General features: G+C 44.4%; 1 protein-coding gene across 1 annotated transcript; it reads left to right on the top strand.

Moving 5' to 3' along the window:
* The first annotated feature begins 370 nt into the window (after nucleotides 1–370).
* arsj (arylsulfatase family, member J) lies at nucleotides 371–18,789 on the top strand. The gene is made up of 2 exons (XM_079579535.1): nucleotides 371–947; nucleotides 17,079–18,789. Exons 1-2 carry the CDS (start codon nucleotides 679–681, stop codon nucleotides 18,472–18,474), a joined length of 1,665 nt encoding a protein of 554 aa, XP_079435661.1. The 5' UTR covers nucleotides 371–678; the 3' UTR covers nucleotides 18,475–18,789.
* Nucleotides 18,790–18,989: the final 200 nt, after the last annotated feature.

Below are 18,989 nucleotides of genomic sequence, written 5' to 3'. Positions count from 1 at the left end.
TGTCGTCAATGAGGTCTCTAAAAAAAGGGTCTGGGTGAGAGAAAAAGGTTGGGAACCACTGAAAAATGTGTAATGGGAGGTAGAGGAAGTATAAATAAATAAATAAATAGCCAAACTGTCTAATTCTAAGTTTATAAGTTTTTCTTCACCCTGCTCCTGTTCTTCTGTGTTATTGCTACTGTTGTGTTTGATACATTGTTGTCGTGGCTTTTCTTTCATTGCCGTGAAAAGCAAATAAATAAATACATTTTTTTTATGCGTAAAAGTGCTGTTGGAACTTTACGCGCGATCTTTCCCAGCCGCTCCTGAACGCCCCGCAGCTGTAAGCGCACAGAGCGAGCGCAGCGCGGAGCCCAGAGGAGAGCGGAGAGGGCTGGAGTGTGGACCGGCCTCCTCCGCGGGACGTCCAGGGGAGATATAACCGTGCGCGCTCTCCGGACACAGCCCACTCCGCCACGGGATGGACCCCACGAGCCGCGGACGGGCCCCCCACAGTGACCGCAGGAGTTGTTTTTTACCGTCAGCAAACGTGGGATGGACTTTCAGCGCGGTTTGCGTCGGTGCATTCAGACAGTTCCGCGTGGATTCCTTCACTGACACTTTTACGTCTCGAGGAGAACGTGACGACGCTAAACATGTGCCCCCCCGTCGCGCGCGCTAGCACCTGAGCCAGGAGCAATGCTGGTCCTGTGGGTGCCGGCGGGTCTGCTGCTGGGCTTCATCATCTCGCAGACGTGGAGCGTTCACATGTCGTGGGAGAACCGGGGCTCGCAGCCGCACATCGTCTTCATCCTCGTGGACGACCAGGGCTTCAGGGATGTGGGGTACCACGGCTCCGAGATCAAGACCCCCGCCATAGACCGGCTCGCCGCGCAGGGGGTCAAGCTGGAGAACTACTACGTGCAGCCGCTGTGCAGCCCGTCCCGCAGCCAGCTCATGACCGGCAGGTAACTCTCACACACAGGCTATAGTACTGACAGTGTGCAGTCTGTGACAGGTCAAACACATCTGTGTGTTTCAATGTGTCCTTTTATTGTTTTAGCAAGTTTTGTAATGGGTGTTTTACCACTCAGGAGGACATCGTGGAACTATCTCTGTTGGATCATCCACTGGTCACATGGAGTCACAGGGCAGTACGTTTTTAGAAATCTTTTGAAGTGACTGGATAGTACTTTTTACTAGGGCAGAACGATATTGAAATAACTTGTGATACGGCTGTGCAATATTGCGATAACGATATTATTGCGATATTTTACAAAACCAGTTCAGCACGATATGTTCCATTCTACTGTAGATGAACACAAATTGTAAGTCACCAGACTGATCATCAGGACCAAAACAAAGACTAAAGGCAACTGTTCAACTAAAACTGAACTGTCACACATTTATTAGTTCAATGAAGTTTGTGTTTTCAATGAAGAAAAGTGATGTCGCGATTAGGGCTGAACGACATGGACAAAATTTCATATCTCGATATTCATGCCAGATATCTCGATATCGATACGATACGATATAACTCTGGGTTAAGTGAAAAACAAGCATTTTTCAGAAAAATAAAAACATAATACAAAAGAGTGCAGTTTTATTGATGAAAATCTATATCGTTCATATCTTTTATATATAAGCTTTTTTAATTTATCCATCCATCCATTTTCTTCCGTTTTATCCGGGGCCGGGTCGCGGGGGCAGCAGTCTCAGCAGAGATGCCCAAACTTCCTCCAGCTGTTCTGGGGGGACCCCGAGGCGACACCAGGCCAGCTCGGAGACATAGTCCCACCACCGTGTCCTGGGTCTTCCACGAGGCCTTGTCCCACTAGGACATGCCTGGAACACCTCCCGCGGGAGGCGACCAGGAGGCATCCGGAACAGATGCACTAGCCACCTCAGCTGGCTCCTTTCGACGTGAAGGAGCAGCGACTCTACTCCGAGCTCCTCCCGGGTAACTGAGCTCCTCACCCGATCTCGAAGGGTGCGCCCAGCCACCCTGCGGAGGAAACTCATTTCGGCCGCTTGTATTCGTGATCTTGTCCTTTCGGTCATGACCCAAATCTCATGACCATAGGTGAGGGTGGGAACGTAGATCGATCGGTAAATCGAGAGCTTTGTCCCGACTCAGCTCCCTCTTCACCACGACAGACCGATACAGCGACCGCATCACTGCTGACGCCGCACCGATCCGTCTGTCCATCTCACGCTCCATCCGTCCCTCACTCGTGAACAAGACCCCGAGATACTTGAACTCCTCCACTTGAGGAGTTTTTTAAATTTAAATGTTTTGAATGTTCATATCTCGATATCAATACGACAACGATATATCTTTGTGCCTAGTTGCGATATATTGTGGCTTCTTGCGATACTGATATTGCATCACCTGATATCGCAATATGATTTTTTTTGCAGTATATTGTGCAGCTCTACTTTCTACTTCTACTTTTTACTTAATTTTCAGTAATCTTCAGTCTGTGAGTGACAACAGCTTGATGTTGACAGATCCAGTGAACCAAATTGACACTATTTCAAACTTTATTTGATTTTCTTGCATCTCCTTTGGCCCAGAAATGGGAATTCAAATCTCTCATCAAGGCAGGACGAATGCATTATTTGCTATATCAGTATTTCGCAAAGTGACACTTTTCTTTATCATTTGCTCATATTCACACGGCTAAACTTTTTTCCTATTATTAAATGAATTCGCTATAATAACATAACCATAATGATCAATACACTGTTATTACAAAGCTGCTACTAAGCGTCTAAATCTGGTGTAACTGTTTTTCCTGGCCTCAAACATTGGATTTCCCTTTGTGTGTAATGGCGCATACTGTTCTGAAATGTATAGTTTTACCTCCCATCCCTCCCACAACCATCATACATCCCACATGCCCAAACTCCCACTTAAGTGCTTTCACATCTCCTGACGACCCCATCCTTCAATCCTCCGGTAGTTTCAACATCCCGCTACACGACCCGCCGACTGTGAAATGGTTTTGTTTCTTTGGTGATCTGGCAGCTGCGGCGGCGCTCGCGGCGGTCCCGGTGGGGTGACGGGAAGCTACGGTCAGGCTTGTGGTCTGTGACTCTGCCCTGCGTTTGAATCAGCAGTTTCCTGTGCGCGCCGCGGGACGCCTCTCTCGGGCCGGTCCTGCTGGCACCGGCGCGGCTTTGGCAGCGATCCCACACGCTAATGAGGGAAGTGCAGCCACCCACTCTCATGGTCTGAAGGGCCGCCATGGAAGTGCGTGCTCATAAAGAATGTACAGGTGAATCGTGAGCGCTTGGAGCTGATTACTACTCACTATTATCACTCTGTTATTGGTTTAATAATGAGCTGTCAGTTCTGTCACGTGTCTTATCTCTTCACATGTGACTTTACTTACACTGGCTCCACGGGAAGAGTGACTGCACCAGTAACGTGACGGCTGCGAGCGATTATGAGTGATCAGAGGCCGCACAGCTGTGTCGAGTTCGTCTCCTGTTGTGTGTAGTAAGCATTATTATCACAGTGTTAGCATATGCGCTACGTTGCACAGCCTTGGTTTGTTTATTTGTTGTTTGCGTCTTCAGAGGGTGGATGTTGCGCAAAATCGTCTTTTTAGAGGGGTGTTCTCTCATCAAAAACAGACCTGGAGTTGTATTCCGAGGCACTCGCGCATATTTGAGGAATCGTTGAATCTTCTCCTGTGGCTGATCTAAGCAGCTCCACAAAAGCCCCTGATACGTATTCAGGGTAAAAACACTCGGCATAGTCTCACTGCAGCAACTTTGCCCCTCCCATTCTCTCTATTGAACAACTCCGCATCAAAGGGGAGTATGCGGACGGGTGGTGGGAGGGGCTTAAAGTTAGTTTGCTTGAATAACCAGGAAGTAGAATTGCTGCATTTTTTTGCTTTCACTCCACTTTAGATCAATATAGCATTCTACAACCAACAAAGTGTAAAGGTGCATTCAGACCTAATGTGGATCCTGCGGCGGGTGCGGGAGATTACTGTGTGCGCCGTGTGCTGCAGGTGTGAAGGGCGGTGTGTAGGGTTGGGCCATATCGTATCACATATCGTTATCCCGATATCATTATTTTCATATCATTGTAGTTTTTAATATCAATATAATTAGGGCTGCAACTAACGATTATTTTGTCATTGATTAATCTGTCCAATATTTTTACGATTAATCGATTAATTGCTTGGCTGTGAATGGTGTAGGAAAATTGGATTTAAAAAAAAAAAAATTATCACATAAAGCTAAAGTGGCGCCGCTTGAGGACATGTTGATGGAGGAAACTTAAAGTAAATGTTTGTCGGAGGCTCTTGGTGCTAATTCTGCTTCTGATTGGATGAGACACAGACGGATATTTATGAAATTTACAATGTACAAAACACTACCGACCCTTACTATGAAAAACAAAGTAGGTTTTCATCAGAAATACTACACTTTCATGTCATTTTTTTTCTCTATTTGAGTCTGTGTGAACCAGAAAACGATTAATCGATTACTAAAATAGTTGTCGACTATTTAAATAATCGATTAGTCGTCGATTAATCGATTAGTCGTTTCAGCCCTAAATATAATTTGTTATGTTCTCTCCATCAGAGCAGCATAAACACTGACTGTGTAGGACATGGGGGCAGGTACTTATAAAGTGAAATGAAATGAAGGATGTAAATTGCTTGAGTAGATCATATTTGTGAGGAAATTAGTGTGGGGCTAAAAAAAAATTGCATTAATCTTCCCAATAGACGTAAGGGTGGAATTTTGAAGTAATTTGTCCGTTGTCAATTATATCGTCAAATATATCGTGATATTTCTTTTGTATATATCGTGATAGAGATTTTAGGCCATATTGCCCTGCCCTCGCGGTGTGATCAGTGCACACAAAACACACATTCAGGAAGACGTATCATCTGAACAACATAACCACCTCTACTGCATCATAAAGACCCCAGTGAATCGAAAACACTGACTGAAAAGAGGAGGGGAAAGCTTTATGACGATCAGCAGCTGTGGTTTGAAACGCCTTGCCCGAGCCCAGGCATTCAGATCAGAGGAATTATACGCTTCAATTAACTTGAACACACGGACGCAATAAAGAACTCACAGGATTACAAACATGTTTTAAAGGGGATTTTATCGTGACATGAGGCTGGACAGACAGATACTGCACACTTCAAACCCACACATACTGAAATAATATCCAGGAGAGGCAGGAGGGAGGAAAGAGGCGAGGTTTTCCTCAAGTGTCAGAGAATGGTAGTAAAACTCTTCTAGGGAACATCTTTCATCGAGCCTCACATTTATAGAATCCCTCGTCAGACCCGGACACTGCAGAGATGTTGAACTCTGCTTTGGGAACACATGCGAGCGCAAGTTCTTCAAGCAACCAACTAGAAGCGGCAGTGCGATTTGTGTGGTTAGGAGAGGTTAGGTAGATAGTGATGAAGATGTGCTGTGACCAAATATCTGCAAAAAACAAATAGTTGTGAGTGTTTACTGCATCTTTAGCCTCTTCAACGTCATATGTTCTGATTTGTTTTACCATTTACTCTGCTCAAATAATGTCTCTTATGATCTGACCAGGTTAGAATCCACTGCTATACATCATGCACTGTAGGCTAATTCTGCAGTTAAAGTGCATCAAGACGCCAGCTTACGTCCAAGCTGTAGAATTCACAGCGTCACTGAACAAATATCTCTTTGGAAACAGTGAAGATTACCTTACTATAACAAGCACGCCAGGTTTGTTAGAATCTTCTCACAGTAATCACATTCCCCGTCATCTGCAAGGCCTTTCAAACTGCTTCTTGGTGATGTCATTCTTTTACCGCCGGCCCGTATTTGTGAACGCTCGATGTCATTTGTTTGAGATCAGAATGACAGAGCTCCATCCGCCCGCGAAGCCGCTCGCGCGAACACACGAGCGGTGCAGACTAAATACTGGAGAGCACAGTCTTCAACCCGACCTGCGCCAACACGCCGGGGCAAATGTCAGGTGCCATAACGAATCAACGCACGACAGTAAATCACCAAACCTGGACGAGTCTGTTTGAGTCGGTCGCCATGCCGACCGTCAGCATCCGCGCTGCGCTGCGTGCTTCCTCCGTGCAATCAGACTTCATAATCACGGACTAGTTTTAGATCGCTGGAGACGGCTGCTCCGGGACAGCCTCGTATCCTATTGTTAGAGAATGAAATGATATGTTATCTTTGAAGCATGTAATCTGTACCGCCGTGCTACGATGTTGTTAACAGAGATTCAACCAAATATCATTCTCATTACAAAGACTGTGAATCATGAAAAGGGTGGGTTTTGCAGCACTGACCACACATCTCTGAAAGGACAATAGCATAAGTCATGAGGCGCGGGTGTTGACTTCCTGGGTGTACACTGGGAGATTGCATAGACAAGCTGCAGCAGGGCCTATTGTACACACTCACTGTACAGGCGGAATGTGGTCACACTGCAACATATGGAAAAGATCAGCCTCTGTCAAACACTTAGGTTCCCTTTAGCGAAGTCGCGGAGATGTGACCGATACGATCTGCCACATCTGAGAGGAGAGAGAAGTGCCTCTAGAATCAGGAGAGGAGAAGGTTTTATATGGGCATATGTTAGATAAAAGTGTTGCCAATTTTTATTGTTGTAGAGTCACTTTCTTTCTGTAGCGGTCCACACTGCTTAGCTTCACCATCTGATGAAGCGGACAAAGCCTAAACGTGCAAATGTTGGATTCATGTGAACAATTGGGATGCGCAGGAGGTATTGTGAGAGCTAGAAACGAGTTGGGTCGACAGAAATGTCTGGGTGAACAACAAGAAAACAAGAACGCATTGTCCATTAGAGGTCTACAGTAGGGCTGTGCAATTAATCGAAATTCGATTACGATTTCGATTATTACACTAAACGATTACAAAATTAGCATAATTTTTTTTCAATTTTTTCAATATTTTTTTTTGTGGCAAAGCAGACTTGCATTATTTCATGGCGCTGGGATTATTTTCCCTTCACATTTCCCGTGCCATGGCTCATGCTTTTGCCTGACATAAAAACAAACGGCGCTGCTCAGTTTGCTTGTGCAGGTGTGAGGGCTGGCCAGCAGGGGGCAGGTGTGAAACAGAGACCTCTCCTTAATCCAGGCATACTTGTATCATTTGTACTTTTATGACTGCTCAGAAAACAGAAAATATTCAGCATCGTTTTTTTTTTTTTTAAATTAATAAATATATAAATAAAATAAAGACTTTTTTTTAAAGGCAACAAATAATCGTTTGAATAATCGTGATTACAATTATGACAAAAATAATCGTGATTAATATTTTTTCAATAATCGAGCAGCCCTAGTCTACAGGATAATATTGAAAAATTGCTGTTTGGACGGTAATGCAAATTTACGGTGCTGACTACTGAGTATATCTCCAATGTCGAGAAACCAACAAAAAATATTGATGCTGTATATTTTTTCATCTATCGACGACGTACTAGACTGAAAAGGATAACTCTTAAGGCTGAGGTCCTCCAGGGTTCATGGGAACTTTCATGTTGAAAAGTTGCACTGATGTGATTATAGGCTTCAAGGCAAAGTCAGGGTCTTTGGTGCTTCGGCTTTCAGCTCATCTTTACCAAAGACGTATGACCATGGGAAAGGTCACAGGTCAACGCTGAAGCCGCGGCGAACAGTGAAAAAATGCTCTGCGCGTATCGGGATGTGTTTAGCATGATTGAGCATTGCAGTGATGGATGTTCTTGAACTTGTTAGCTCTGTGTTCTTTGACCTGTTCAGACAAATCCCACGTGGACCCCGACATGTTCCATACATCTGTCCGCAGAAGTCGGTAGCAGCGGCCCCTGTTAGCGCTGTTGCCCCAGTCAGCTATGGCCCGCAGCGAGGATTATTGTAAAGACCAGAAAATTACACCCCGTTTGGCTTCAATTTGCATCTCAAACAAAAGAGCACACGTGGGGGTGATTTGGGGCTAAAATGTGTTCCAGCAATAACTGCTTTTGTTGTCGCTGCGCCGCTGGAAGTGTGGATTTATATGTTGCTGTAATAAAATAGTACTGTAAGGAGTGAAGAACTAAGAAGATAGCATGATGACAACTCTAAAGTGCTAGTTTGAATGAAATTAGTTTTCTAATTTCTTTTCATATGTGCACATGGCAGTTACTTTTATTCATGTCATGTTTGAACTTTGAACTTTTTGAAGAAACTACTTCTTATCACACAGTACTTTTTACTTGAGCCATCTTTTTCTGATTTGACAGTACTCAATGGACAAAAATATTTGGTTACAGATCTGTCTGACTGAATCTGGAAGTGACAAAAGTGTCATGTTGGCATGATAATGGATAAAAAAGAAAAGAAAAAGATGTATTCCTTGCAAATAAAGAAGTTGTATGCTCTTTATATGCAGCACAAACCTATTAAGTAGTAATATGCACCAATTAGCCTACTTTTTTTTACTTGACTATTTGAATCATTACTTTTAACTTTTACTTGTGTAAAATAAAATTATTCTAAAGTAATATCACTCTTACTTGAGTTAATATTGTAGCTGCTCTACTCACTATAGAGCAGTACCACGAAGAAAGTACTATGAGAAGTGCAATGGGCTCTCTGCACAAAATGTTTCAAACACAAGTGTTTCCTGTCTGAGTTTTATTCCTACGGAGAGTTAGCCGTGCTACAATAAATAAATATGTAAACAGTGCTTGAAAACAAGCAGCTGTTGGATAATCACTTACAACATGGTAATAACAGGATATAAGTACTTCACTGGCAGAGACTTTGCTGTTTATAACTGTGAGTATTTTAGCTTTGAAGCTAAAGGCTAGCGTTGATTTCATGCTAAAAAAAATATAAATTCGCTCCATCTTCTCAATTATTTATGAAATAAACTTAGCTTGATGTTTATTTAAGCTTTATGCCATGTTTAAAATCTTATTTTATTTTTAATTTACATTAAAGTGTGGACAGGAAGTAGCCTTACCCTACACTGGCCAACAGGAAGTTAGCCAAAAGGGCCTACTACTCAAGCAAATGCGACTGATTACTACCCACCTCTAAGCATATAAAAATGTTCAAATGAGTGGAACTAAACTGCTTCACTGCTCACCTGAACTTCCATCCATCACCAGCCCAGATACTTACACCACATTTAGTCTCCGAGGGGGACAGAGAGGCACCTTTAGAGGGATAGTGGCAGGTCTGTCATCCCTAACACTGCACTCTTACATTAGCCCTCCTGAACCTAAACCACATGCACAGTCCAGAGAGGGAGGGCTTGTTAAGTCTTAGCAGCCCAGGAGACCCCAGTGACCCTGCCCCGTACCTTCTCACTCGCTCTGTCTCTCCACACTTCTCTCAAATCAGTCACTCACCCACATTAGGCTGATTCAAAGATGGGATAGCATTTACAGCACTGACGGCTACTGTACAGAATGGCATTAGTAAATCAGACTGGAGCCTTGTAGAAAAGTGGAACGGGGTAGAAACTTCCCATGGGCTTTCTACATGTCTACATAACCCGGAATTTAATCAATGTCAATAAAAGTTAGCAAGTATCAAGTCACACATAATTAGAACCATTTTCCTTTTTTGTTAAGGCAGTAGGCCTACTAAGTAACTCATGCCCCTAGAAGCCATAAGTGCCACTGCAGGTCTCGTAGCATGTTGTGGTTTTTTAGTCATTAATTGTCCGTGAGAGTAAATACTACGCTGACAGAAAAGACAAAGGGAGAGAGGGATATTGTACGTCCAATTACACAATGGAGATCATTTTTTTGGCTCAAACTTGGCTGTAAATACTGTTTAAGTGGCGCTAGCCCACAGTTAGCTTTGCCCGTTAGCCCGTTAGTGTGTATTGGTGCTCCGACCCGGTGCAGGAAAGTTGCAATTGTGGATTTCTGGCCAGAGACACCAGGGGGAGATGAAAGACCCCCCAATCATCCCATTAACACTTGTATCACCCCCAGAGGGACTACGGAAAGGATTTGTTAAGGTAAACAAGTTACTTTGTACTGCTTTAAAATATACCTAACTATACTCTGCCAAAGTCTCATTGTTGCTCAAGTATCCTCAAAGCAAATCAACTCTCTGCCGTTTTTATTTAAGTAGCTTATTCTCCAGGTGTTTGTGCATAGATGTTGGTCAGGCAACAAAATGTCTGAACTCTCGTGTGCATTTGTATTCAGACAGAGGCAATATTTCATATGATTACGTTTTACTCTCATTCATTTCCAAATAAATCTTCCATCAAAGTAAAACGACCTATTCATGAGAGTAAGAATAAAGTAACCTCTATCAAAAACCCACTTGAATCGACCTCGCTTAACTTTCCGATGCTTTACGACTGCATTAAACATCCCTGTCAGCCCAATAGCCACAGCTGGAACAAACTACGCATGTAAACGCTGTGAGCGATAGTGAAGATCCTTCCTCCGAACAAGACGGAGCGCCCTGGAGCCCCCGTGCAGTTCCAGGTCCAGATACAAGCCGTTTATTGGAACCACATGTGCGCTGACGTGGAGCAGTACTGCAGTAATCGCAGTAGTGTCCAGTGCACTTGTCACGTCTGTGTGGGCAGTCTCGGGGTGATTGTACAGTTAATGGTGTGTATGATTTGTCGGCCTTTTGGCTCGGTGCTTAAGTAAATATACGGCGCGTGTCCAGAACCACTCTATCGCTTTATCTGCGTCTACAGAGAGAGCGGTAACACACACTGGACTGTTACACGGGCATCCAGAGCAGGGTTTACAACATAACGCAGTGTCGGAATAGCTTTGTGCTCTCTTCGTCATATTCCAGGCAATGGTTTTCAAAAATGTTACACTTAAAGCCACACCGTGTAGAATTTTACCCGATAAACAATATTTAAATACAAGCATTTATTTTATGACAGATATTTTCATCATTAAAAAATACCTCATAAATGTACAAACAAACATTTATGAGGCTCACCCCTCCTAAGATCTGACTGTAAACTTTACTGGGAGTGGGTGCGTCTCCAGCTCGTCTCCATGGAGATGTGACGAAAGGCAGTGGAATATGGGATTGAAACAGGTTAGTTTCTCATCCAAATCCATTCTTTTATTACACACGGCAGTAACAGCATTTTCTGTGTCATTATTTTGCCGCAACAGTATAGTCCAAAATGTTACGCAGTGTGCCTTTAACGCAGCCCACAACACCCATTTCATTGAAGAAAGAAGTTCATCACACAAATAAGGCATATTTTGGTTTGGTCAAACACAGACAGAGAAGCGGTTTGAAAAATAAAGCTTGAAAATAGGAAATCCATGCTGTTTAAGTGAAGGCAATTTTACCACTGACACTAGGGCGTGTTTCTGATGAGGATATAACATGACACAGGTAAATATGTAGTAAACTTCGATTACTTCTCGATCCTGCTTATTTTAAACCAATACCTGCTTTCACAATCATTCCTATCCTTTACCTCTTTCTGCCATTCATCTTCCATAGTTCCTATAAATCCCCATTGAAGTAATCCAGCACGACATCCATCATTTTAGAACCTCATAAACAACAATCGCTCCACGACTGCCTTTTAAGTGCCCCAATGCCTGCACAAAAAGAGGACTCGCCTCCCCTGCCTACCCCAGTACGTCAAAGAGAAACGACCTCGACGTACGGGGCAGGTTGTGAGTGATTTGTGGACATTCCCATTACACGGCTGTAACCCCGCGGTACGTATGGAGGTCAAAACACACACGCACGTCATCAAGTGTGCGTATACTTTGTTCAAAAGGTTCTTTCGACCCGGATAGATCTGGGCTGCTTGATGGAGAATTGTAGCGAAGTGTAAAAGTGCGCAGAAGGTTGTGGTTTATGGACATTTATGGGCAAAAAGATATGAGTTTAAATTCATGCTTGTTCTTTGGCCTGCGCAAAATCTGGCCTGATTGAGGAGGACAGTGAGGCCATATAAAGGAAAGTTGTCTTGAGCACGTACAGATATCCCCTGCCGTTGAACATCACAAGTGCACATGTTCGAGTAATCCTTTCTATGTCGTGATGTGCGAGATCAGAAGTAGAAGTAATGGTTTGAAAGACGCCATTTTGGTAAAGAGAGACAACTCTTCGCTGAATTGTCATGGCCTGAGCTTCAAAATTACATTTTACAGTAGCTTCCTCTGCATGAATCAGTGTATGTCCTGCTGGCTGCTTAAAGATCTTTTGTTTCTGGCAAAGTCTCTTGATTTGAGAGAAATGTCCGCAACGCACCAAAGTAACTCAGTACAGAACTGATGACAGCTCAAAAACGTCACGTCTCATGATTTCACTGCTCAAATCGCCCTCAATACAAAGCGTCCCTTTCCGATAACCAACTTTAGCACTAGCAGCTACAGTTTTAGCCTGGAAAAATACTGGCGCTAAAGCGCAAAGTGCTATAAAGCCAGAATAAGAATTACATGGAGCATTGTTGCGGTCAGCCCCTTCGCACTTGGGGGCCCGTGGTTTGCAGATCACTCTGACGGGACCAGAGGGGGTCAAACGGGTTCAAGAGGCCCCCCGCTACTGGCATTACTGGTATCTGGATAACTTTACTTTACAACCAGCGCACTTTGATACTTAACACTGCCGGGTCGTGAACTTGAGTCTCCTTCGGGAAAGTCCTGGTGTTCTGTGTCCGTCCATCTACCGCACGGATAGTTCTGAATACTGTCCGAACGCTGGCATTCCCAAACCCTCCATAGACATTTAGATGCCAAATTCAAAGCGATGTATATGGATCAAACTTGTAAACATTTAAATAGAACATTTCCCCAAAGTTTCCACTGCACATGTGGCTCCACGGCAGGGTGCTGGATCACAAACAAGCGTGCCCTTAAGCTTTGGCACAGACTTGGTGAGTTGAGTAAGCAGTTGAGATTTTAAACTTTTCCACCCAGAATTGAGAAGCTCTATGATGCAAGTCGAATCTTAGATTGACTTGAAGCTCCATGAACCCTTTAGGCCAAACTCTTGAAGGGTGGTTCCTGCACCGTTTTAGGCAACATCAAGTACTAAAGGTGACTGGTCGGCAAAGCTGCAACTTTCTTCTTTGGATAATTAAATATATGGTTTCTTTAAAACTGCTATTATTGTGAAGGTCCTTCTATTACAACTTTACAAAGGTGACAAATGTGACCAAGTGACAATTATTTCTTTTCATACATCAAACCAAATGAAGCTTTAGATAGACCCAGCTACGACAAAGAAAAAGCACATTCTTTATTTCACAGGCAAACAACTAAATCTTATCTCACGGTGGAAGATCGTGAATTGGCATCGTTGTAAGATCTGTAAGCCCAGTACACAGCGTCCTAAATTTGATACCAGCCCAGCTTGATTATGTTTCACATCTGTATACTCCAGCTGGGTTTGACTCTGGTCCAGCTGTGTTGTACTTGTGCGTATCTGTTCGCATGCCTCGGTTCCGTGCGGATGTTTATACGGCTGTATTGTTTTCATTCAGCGAGCTCTAAATCATGCCTTTTATTGCTTTGTTTTAACCGTTTCGGACAGGGAGCATGAGTCTGCTCGAAGTGTGGTCCGCCGCAAAACCAAGTCAGGACCAAACCCGGCGGAGGAGCGTTTCACAGTCACAAAGTCTGACTTTTTCTCGCCGGTTTAGCTGCTAATCTCCTGAGAGCGCTTGCAAAGGTCTAAGAGAAAGGGGTGAAGAGGCATCTGCTCTGACTCTTGGGGTTTTGACTTTGACTGAAAGCAGACGCCTCGACTCCAAAAGTAATGAAGTTCCAAAGTCCCAGCTGAGCGCGGCGCACCAGTCAGCTACAGTTTAAATAAATATGGCTTTGCTTTATCAATGTCCAGGCCAAAAATGCTACAGTTGATCCCACGACAGCTTGAAATCCTTGAAATGCTAGTATTAAATCTGCGGTGTGATTTGGTAACTTAAGGGTGTTCCTGCAACAATCTTGGATAAGCGTGAGGCTCTTGTCAGGGAGGATTTGAAGCAGAAGCACAAAAAATACACACCTCAAGACATTGTGCATGTTTAACAATTAACAAGAACAACAATAAGCAGAATGCCCTTTTCGACTGCGCATGCTTGGGTCAAGCAGGCTCCTAATTTTGGCCCAAACAGCCCACTCCGCTATTGCAATGTGTGAGTTCAGGAAGCAGAGCGTGAACACAGAAGTGTATTGAGCCATAACCGTGAACCGTGATAAGGCCTACGGGCATTGGTTTAAAGACTATAAGTCTCAAGTGACATTTCTTGCAAATATTTATGTTGTTTATTATATTTATGCACAAGTCAGGTCGGTGGCTCCAGATGCAGGAGTGGACCATAGTGGACCATAGCGGACCATAGCGGACGATTAGTGGACCATGGTGGACGATTAGTGGACCATAGCGGACCATAGCGGACCATAGCGGACCATTAGTGGACCATTAGTGGACCATAGTGGACCATTAGTGGACCATTAGTGGACCATAGTGGACCATGGTGGACCATAGCGGACCATTAGTGGACCATAGCGGACCACAATGGACCATAGCGGACCATAGCGGACCATTAGTGGACCATTAGTGGACCATTAGTGGACCATAGTGGACCATTAGTGGACCATTAGTGGACCATAGTGGACTATGGTGGACCATAGCGGACCATTAGTGGACCATAGCGGACCACAATGGACCATAGCAGACCATAGCGGACCATTAGTGGACCATGGTGGACGATTAGTTAAATGTAATGAATGTCGGCGACATGAGGCCACCGTTTCAGATCCTGCACTTTGTCCAACAGTCGCCTTCAAGGGTCAGAAATGTTTTTCTCACATAGTTATTCCAACCATGTGAACAAGGACTGGTTGTCACTTTTGAAGCATCTCTACATATGAACCGTCATTCAGTTCTTTCCGTTCCTGTCTGTCTCCGTACGCAGCCCTGGTTGTAAAAATAGACTTTAGAATAGACTTTGATTTCTCAATATTCATGCCAGATATTTCGATATTGATACGATATAACTATGGGTTAGGTGAAAACAACAAAAGAGTGCAGTTTTATTGATGAAAACCTTGCTTTTTCGATTTTAACATTTTGAATGTTCATATCTAGATATCAATACGATAACGATATATTTAACTTTTGCAATAATAATATCTTGAATGTTCATATCTTGATATCGATACAATAACGATTTGTCTTTGGCCCTAACGGCGATGACAAAAACGCTTTAAACCATCAACCTTCCAGCGGCTAAAACGGTCCAAATCATATCTTTCTTCGTTGCTTTTCGCTACCTATCAATATCAATCCCTAAGATGGGCATTCGGCTTATAGACAACACTGAATTGTTTTTGAATTGAGGATGTTTTGCTTCTCTCATCCAAATACAGATGCTCAAATACAGCCCATGTTGAGGGAGCTTTTGAGAATAAAGATAGGTGGGGCCAATGATCTTAGCTCAGCCTGCTGCTAGAGGTGATTACTTGCTGTTGAAACCTCTAGAGGTGAGAGGCGATACGTCTTCAATTCAACGGAAACCACCTGTATGAGCGCTTACGCAAACATTCAAAGCAAGTTCCAGGAAAAAAAAAATCTTAATCTTTCTTGGCTTATCACTGTCCAGGCACAAATCCTTCAAGCAATTCTGGAATTTAACAAAGCACTCAGTCCATATTTGCACATGTTTCACTCTTTTGTTGGTCTATGTAGCCTCCCTTTCAGAATCAGACGAGCATAGATGGAACAGTACAGAGTCCGTGTATAGGATCAGTGTATACAAGTCAGTAACTATCTTTCTACTGCACATTTTCTCTTTCTAGTACACCAAAATTTCGATTTGCTTATTGCCATTCTCCTTAAACTGCCCAAGTTGTTATTTGAAGAAGTTTAAAGCCTTATGCCCTGACGATAATTACTTCTGAATGCGCCTACAGTCCGATACAGATTTGTGGTCACACCTCATAACAAACTCACTGGGCTGCGAAATTCTGACCCGTATCGCGTATTTTCATCTTTGCCCTTACCAACATGGCCGCCTGCGTCGTTACCCACCGGTCACCCCTCGTGTTTCCTGCCTACGCTCTGACTGACAGCGCCTTTTGTTTATGTTATGGGCCTCCCTCTGACCACCAGCGCTTCCATGTGGTCCCGCTAACTCCACCGCACTGTTAGCCATCATTCGGCCTATACCCAGCAGGCTATAGCACTGAACACTCCCCCCCTCAACTCCTATGTGTTTCCTTTGGAGCGGTGTCAATGTAATTAGAGTCATATTGAATAAAATGTGCCATTTGCCGATACAATGAGTGGTGCTGTATGCTGCGCGCTAATGGCCTGTGAGACGAGAATTCCCACTTACAGCTTTATTGGGGTTTATGGATTTTTACTGGCCTCTCCATCCAGATTTTTTCATTGGAATGACACACAGTAGCATAAAACTGATGCTGAACAGAATTGCAGTGCTATTTATTGGGGAACAATTAAAAATGGCAATGGAACTTTCAATTTTAACGCAAGAGTTTTGGAAGTAGACACATCGTAGTAAAATATTGGTTTACAAGTGGTTAAGATCCATGTAGCTAATACTTAGGATCTCTGCTGGGAATTTCACACTGTATAATGTTCATGTCGAGACTCGAGGTTAGGTTCAGGTGCAGAAAACAATGAAATGTTTGCTCTGTGCACTTTTGATAGCAGCCCGAACCATTCACTCCAACTCCAGCACCTGCAACTTGCATTGTGTAAGTTCGCCCATTTATACCGCTCCCCAGTAGAAGTCGGTGCCATCTTTGCAAACCCTCACACTCGACTCCTTGATCTCATAGAATTGGTATGGGGGTTACTTCAGAGCGGGCTGGCATATAGTTGGACACAATAATAATAAATGGCATTCACTGTGTGCCAGTTGTGCAGGCCTGGACCATCTCAAATGCACTTACCACACTGGCCTTTAATAATGTGGTTTCACTGTAGTCAAGTAAAACTAACATTAACAACAACCGAAAAGAAAGATCAGGATTTTCTCGTCATACTTGTCATTTAGTGTAATGTAAAGCCAGTGGAACTAGGAAAAAACACTACTGACTGGTTGTCGTGTGTTCTCATTCGCAGATACCAAATCCACACTGGCCTCCAACACTCCATCATCCGAGCCACCCAGCCCAACTGCCTCCCCCTGGAAAACGTCACCTTGCCCCAGAAGCTAAAGCAGGCCGGCTACTCCACGCACATGGTCGGCAAGTGGCACCTCGGCTTCTACAAGCGCGGCTGCCTCCCCACGCAGCGCGGCTTCGACACGTTCTTCGGCTCCCTGCTCGGAAGCGGCGACTACTACAGCCACTACAAATGTGGCGGTACCGGGATGTGCGGGTACGACCTCTACGAAGGCGAAGAGGCAGCTTGGGACCAGGATCGCGGGATGTACTCGACTGTGATGCTAACGAGGAAGGCCATTAGCATCTTAGCCAACCACGACCCTCAACAGCAGCCTTTGTTTCTTTACCTAGCATATCAGGCGGTGCACTCTCCGCTGCAAGTGCCGGCACGCTACCTCGAACGCTACAAGGGAATCCCGAACTTGTCCCGCCGCAAGTATGCCGCCATGGTGTCTTGCCTTGACGAGGCGATCCACAATTTAACGATGGCGCTTAAGCGATACGGCTACTATGACAACACGATTATAGTTTATTCTTCGGACAATGGAGGACAACCGTTTGCAGGAGGTAGCAACTGGCCTCTGAGGGGTAGCAAGGCGACCTACTGGGAAGGCGGCATCCGGGCGGTTGGTTTCGTCCATAGTCCTCTATTGATGAACAAAGGAACGAAGTGTCGCTCTTTAGTTCACATCACAGACTGGTTTCCGACTTTGGTGACCCTCGGCGAAGGGACGCTGGAGGAAGATCTGAACTTGGATGGATATGACGTTTGGGAAGCTATCAGCGAGGGCCGCCCATCGCCGCGCCAAGACATTTTGCACAACATTGACCCGATTTATATCAAAGCTAAGAACGGTTCTTGGAAAGCCGGATATGGTTTGTGGAACACCGCGGTCCAAGCGGCTTTGCGGGTAGGCCATTGGAAACTGCTTACCGGCGTGCCTGGCTATAGCGACTGGGTGCCACCGCAGACTTTCTCCACGCAGAGGCTAAGCAGTCGCTACCATAACGAACGGATACGCTGGGACAGAGGTAAATCCCTGTGGCTGTTCAACATCACAGCAGATCCGTACGAAAGGGTGGATCTCTCGCACAGGTACCCGCACATCGTCAAGAAGATGCTGATACGGCTGGCACACTACAATAAGACAGCGGTGCCGGTGCGCTACCCGGCGAAAGACCTGCGCTCCAACCCGCAGTTTAACGGGGGGGTCTGGGGGCCGTGGTACAAGGACGAAAAAGAAAGGCAGGACGAGGAACACATGAACAATCATCTCACGGAACTCTCGACTAAAAAGCGATGGAAGAAGAAATTGAAAAATCGGAAAATGAAAAGGCGAGTTGAGGAGTGAGCGGCAATATTTGTGATCAAGACTATGGATGTCTCAGGGATTGACATGTTCTATTTCAAGAGCCTTTGTCATCTTTTAAACTAGACCCCAGTGTACTGAACTGTGATAGAAAGTTATGGAGTATGCTGAAGAAATCCACTCGTTTCAACAACACTACTGTACATTAAGACACAATGGAGACCTCATGTGAATGTATTGGTCCAGGTTTGTGGTCAAGTCTTTTCGTACTAGGATTGCACAAAAAAAGGAACACATTTACTAACTAGACCTTGTTTAGATTTAGTTTTAACTAGTTTTTGACCAATTCTTTTCAGAAATCAACCAGACTAATAAAGCAGTGGTTCTCAACTGATAGGCCAGGACCCAAAACTGGACCGTCAGTCACAAGATTTTTTTTTTTCCGTGTGTAGGCTTAATTCCACGTGACATCGCAGGCCTTTGCCAAAACTGTCTGTGGATGAAAGTGTTTTAGATGCAGTCGTCATTCTCCTAATCAAAGCTTCGTCAACAGATCG

The sequence above is a fragment of the Gobius niger genome, assembly GCF_951799975.1.
Source record: "Gobius niger genome assembly, chromosome: 21".
Lineage (NCBI taxonomy): Eukaryota > Metazoa > Chordata > Actinopteri > Gobiiformes > Gobiidae > Gobius > Gobius niger.
Note: the sequence above shows the minus strand (reverse complement) of the source record. Positions and strands in the feature narration are given on the sequence as shown.

Excerpts from the sequence above, each read along its gene's own strand:
- arsj (XM_079579535.1), top strand. The coding sequence starts at position 679 with ATGCTGGTCCTGTGGGTGCCGGCGGGTCTGCTGCTGGGCTTCATCATC. Across the intron at positions 948-17,078 it reads AGCCAGCTCATGACCGGCAG|ATACCAAATCCACACTGGCC; the intron begins GTAACTCTCACA and ends TCTCATTCGCAG.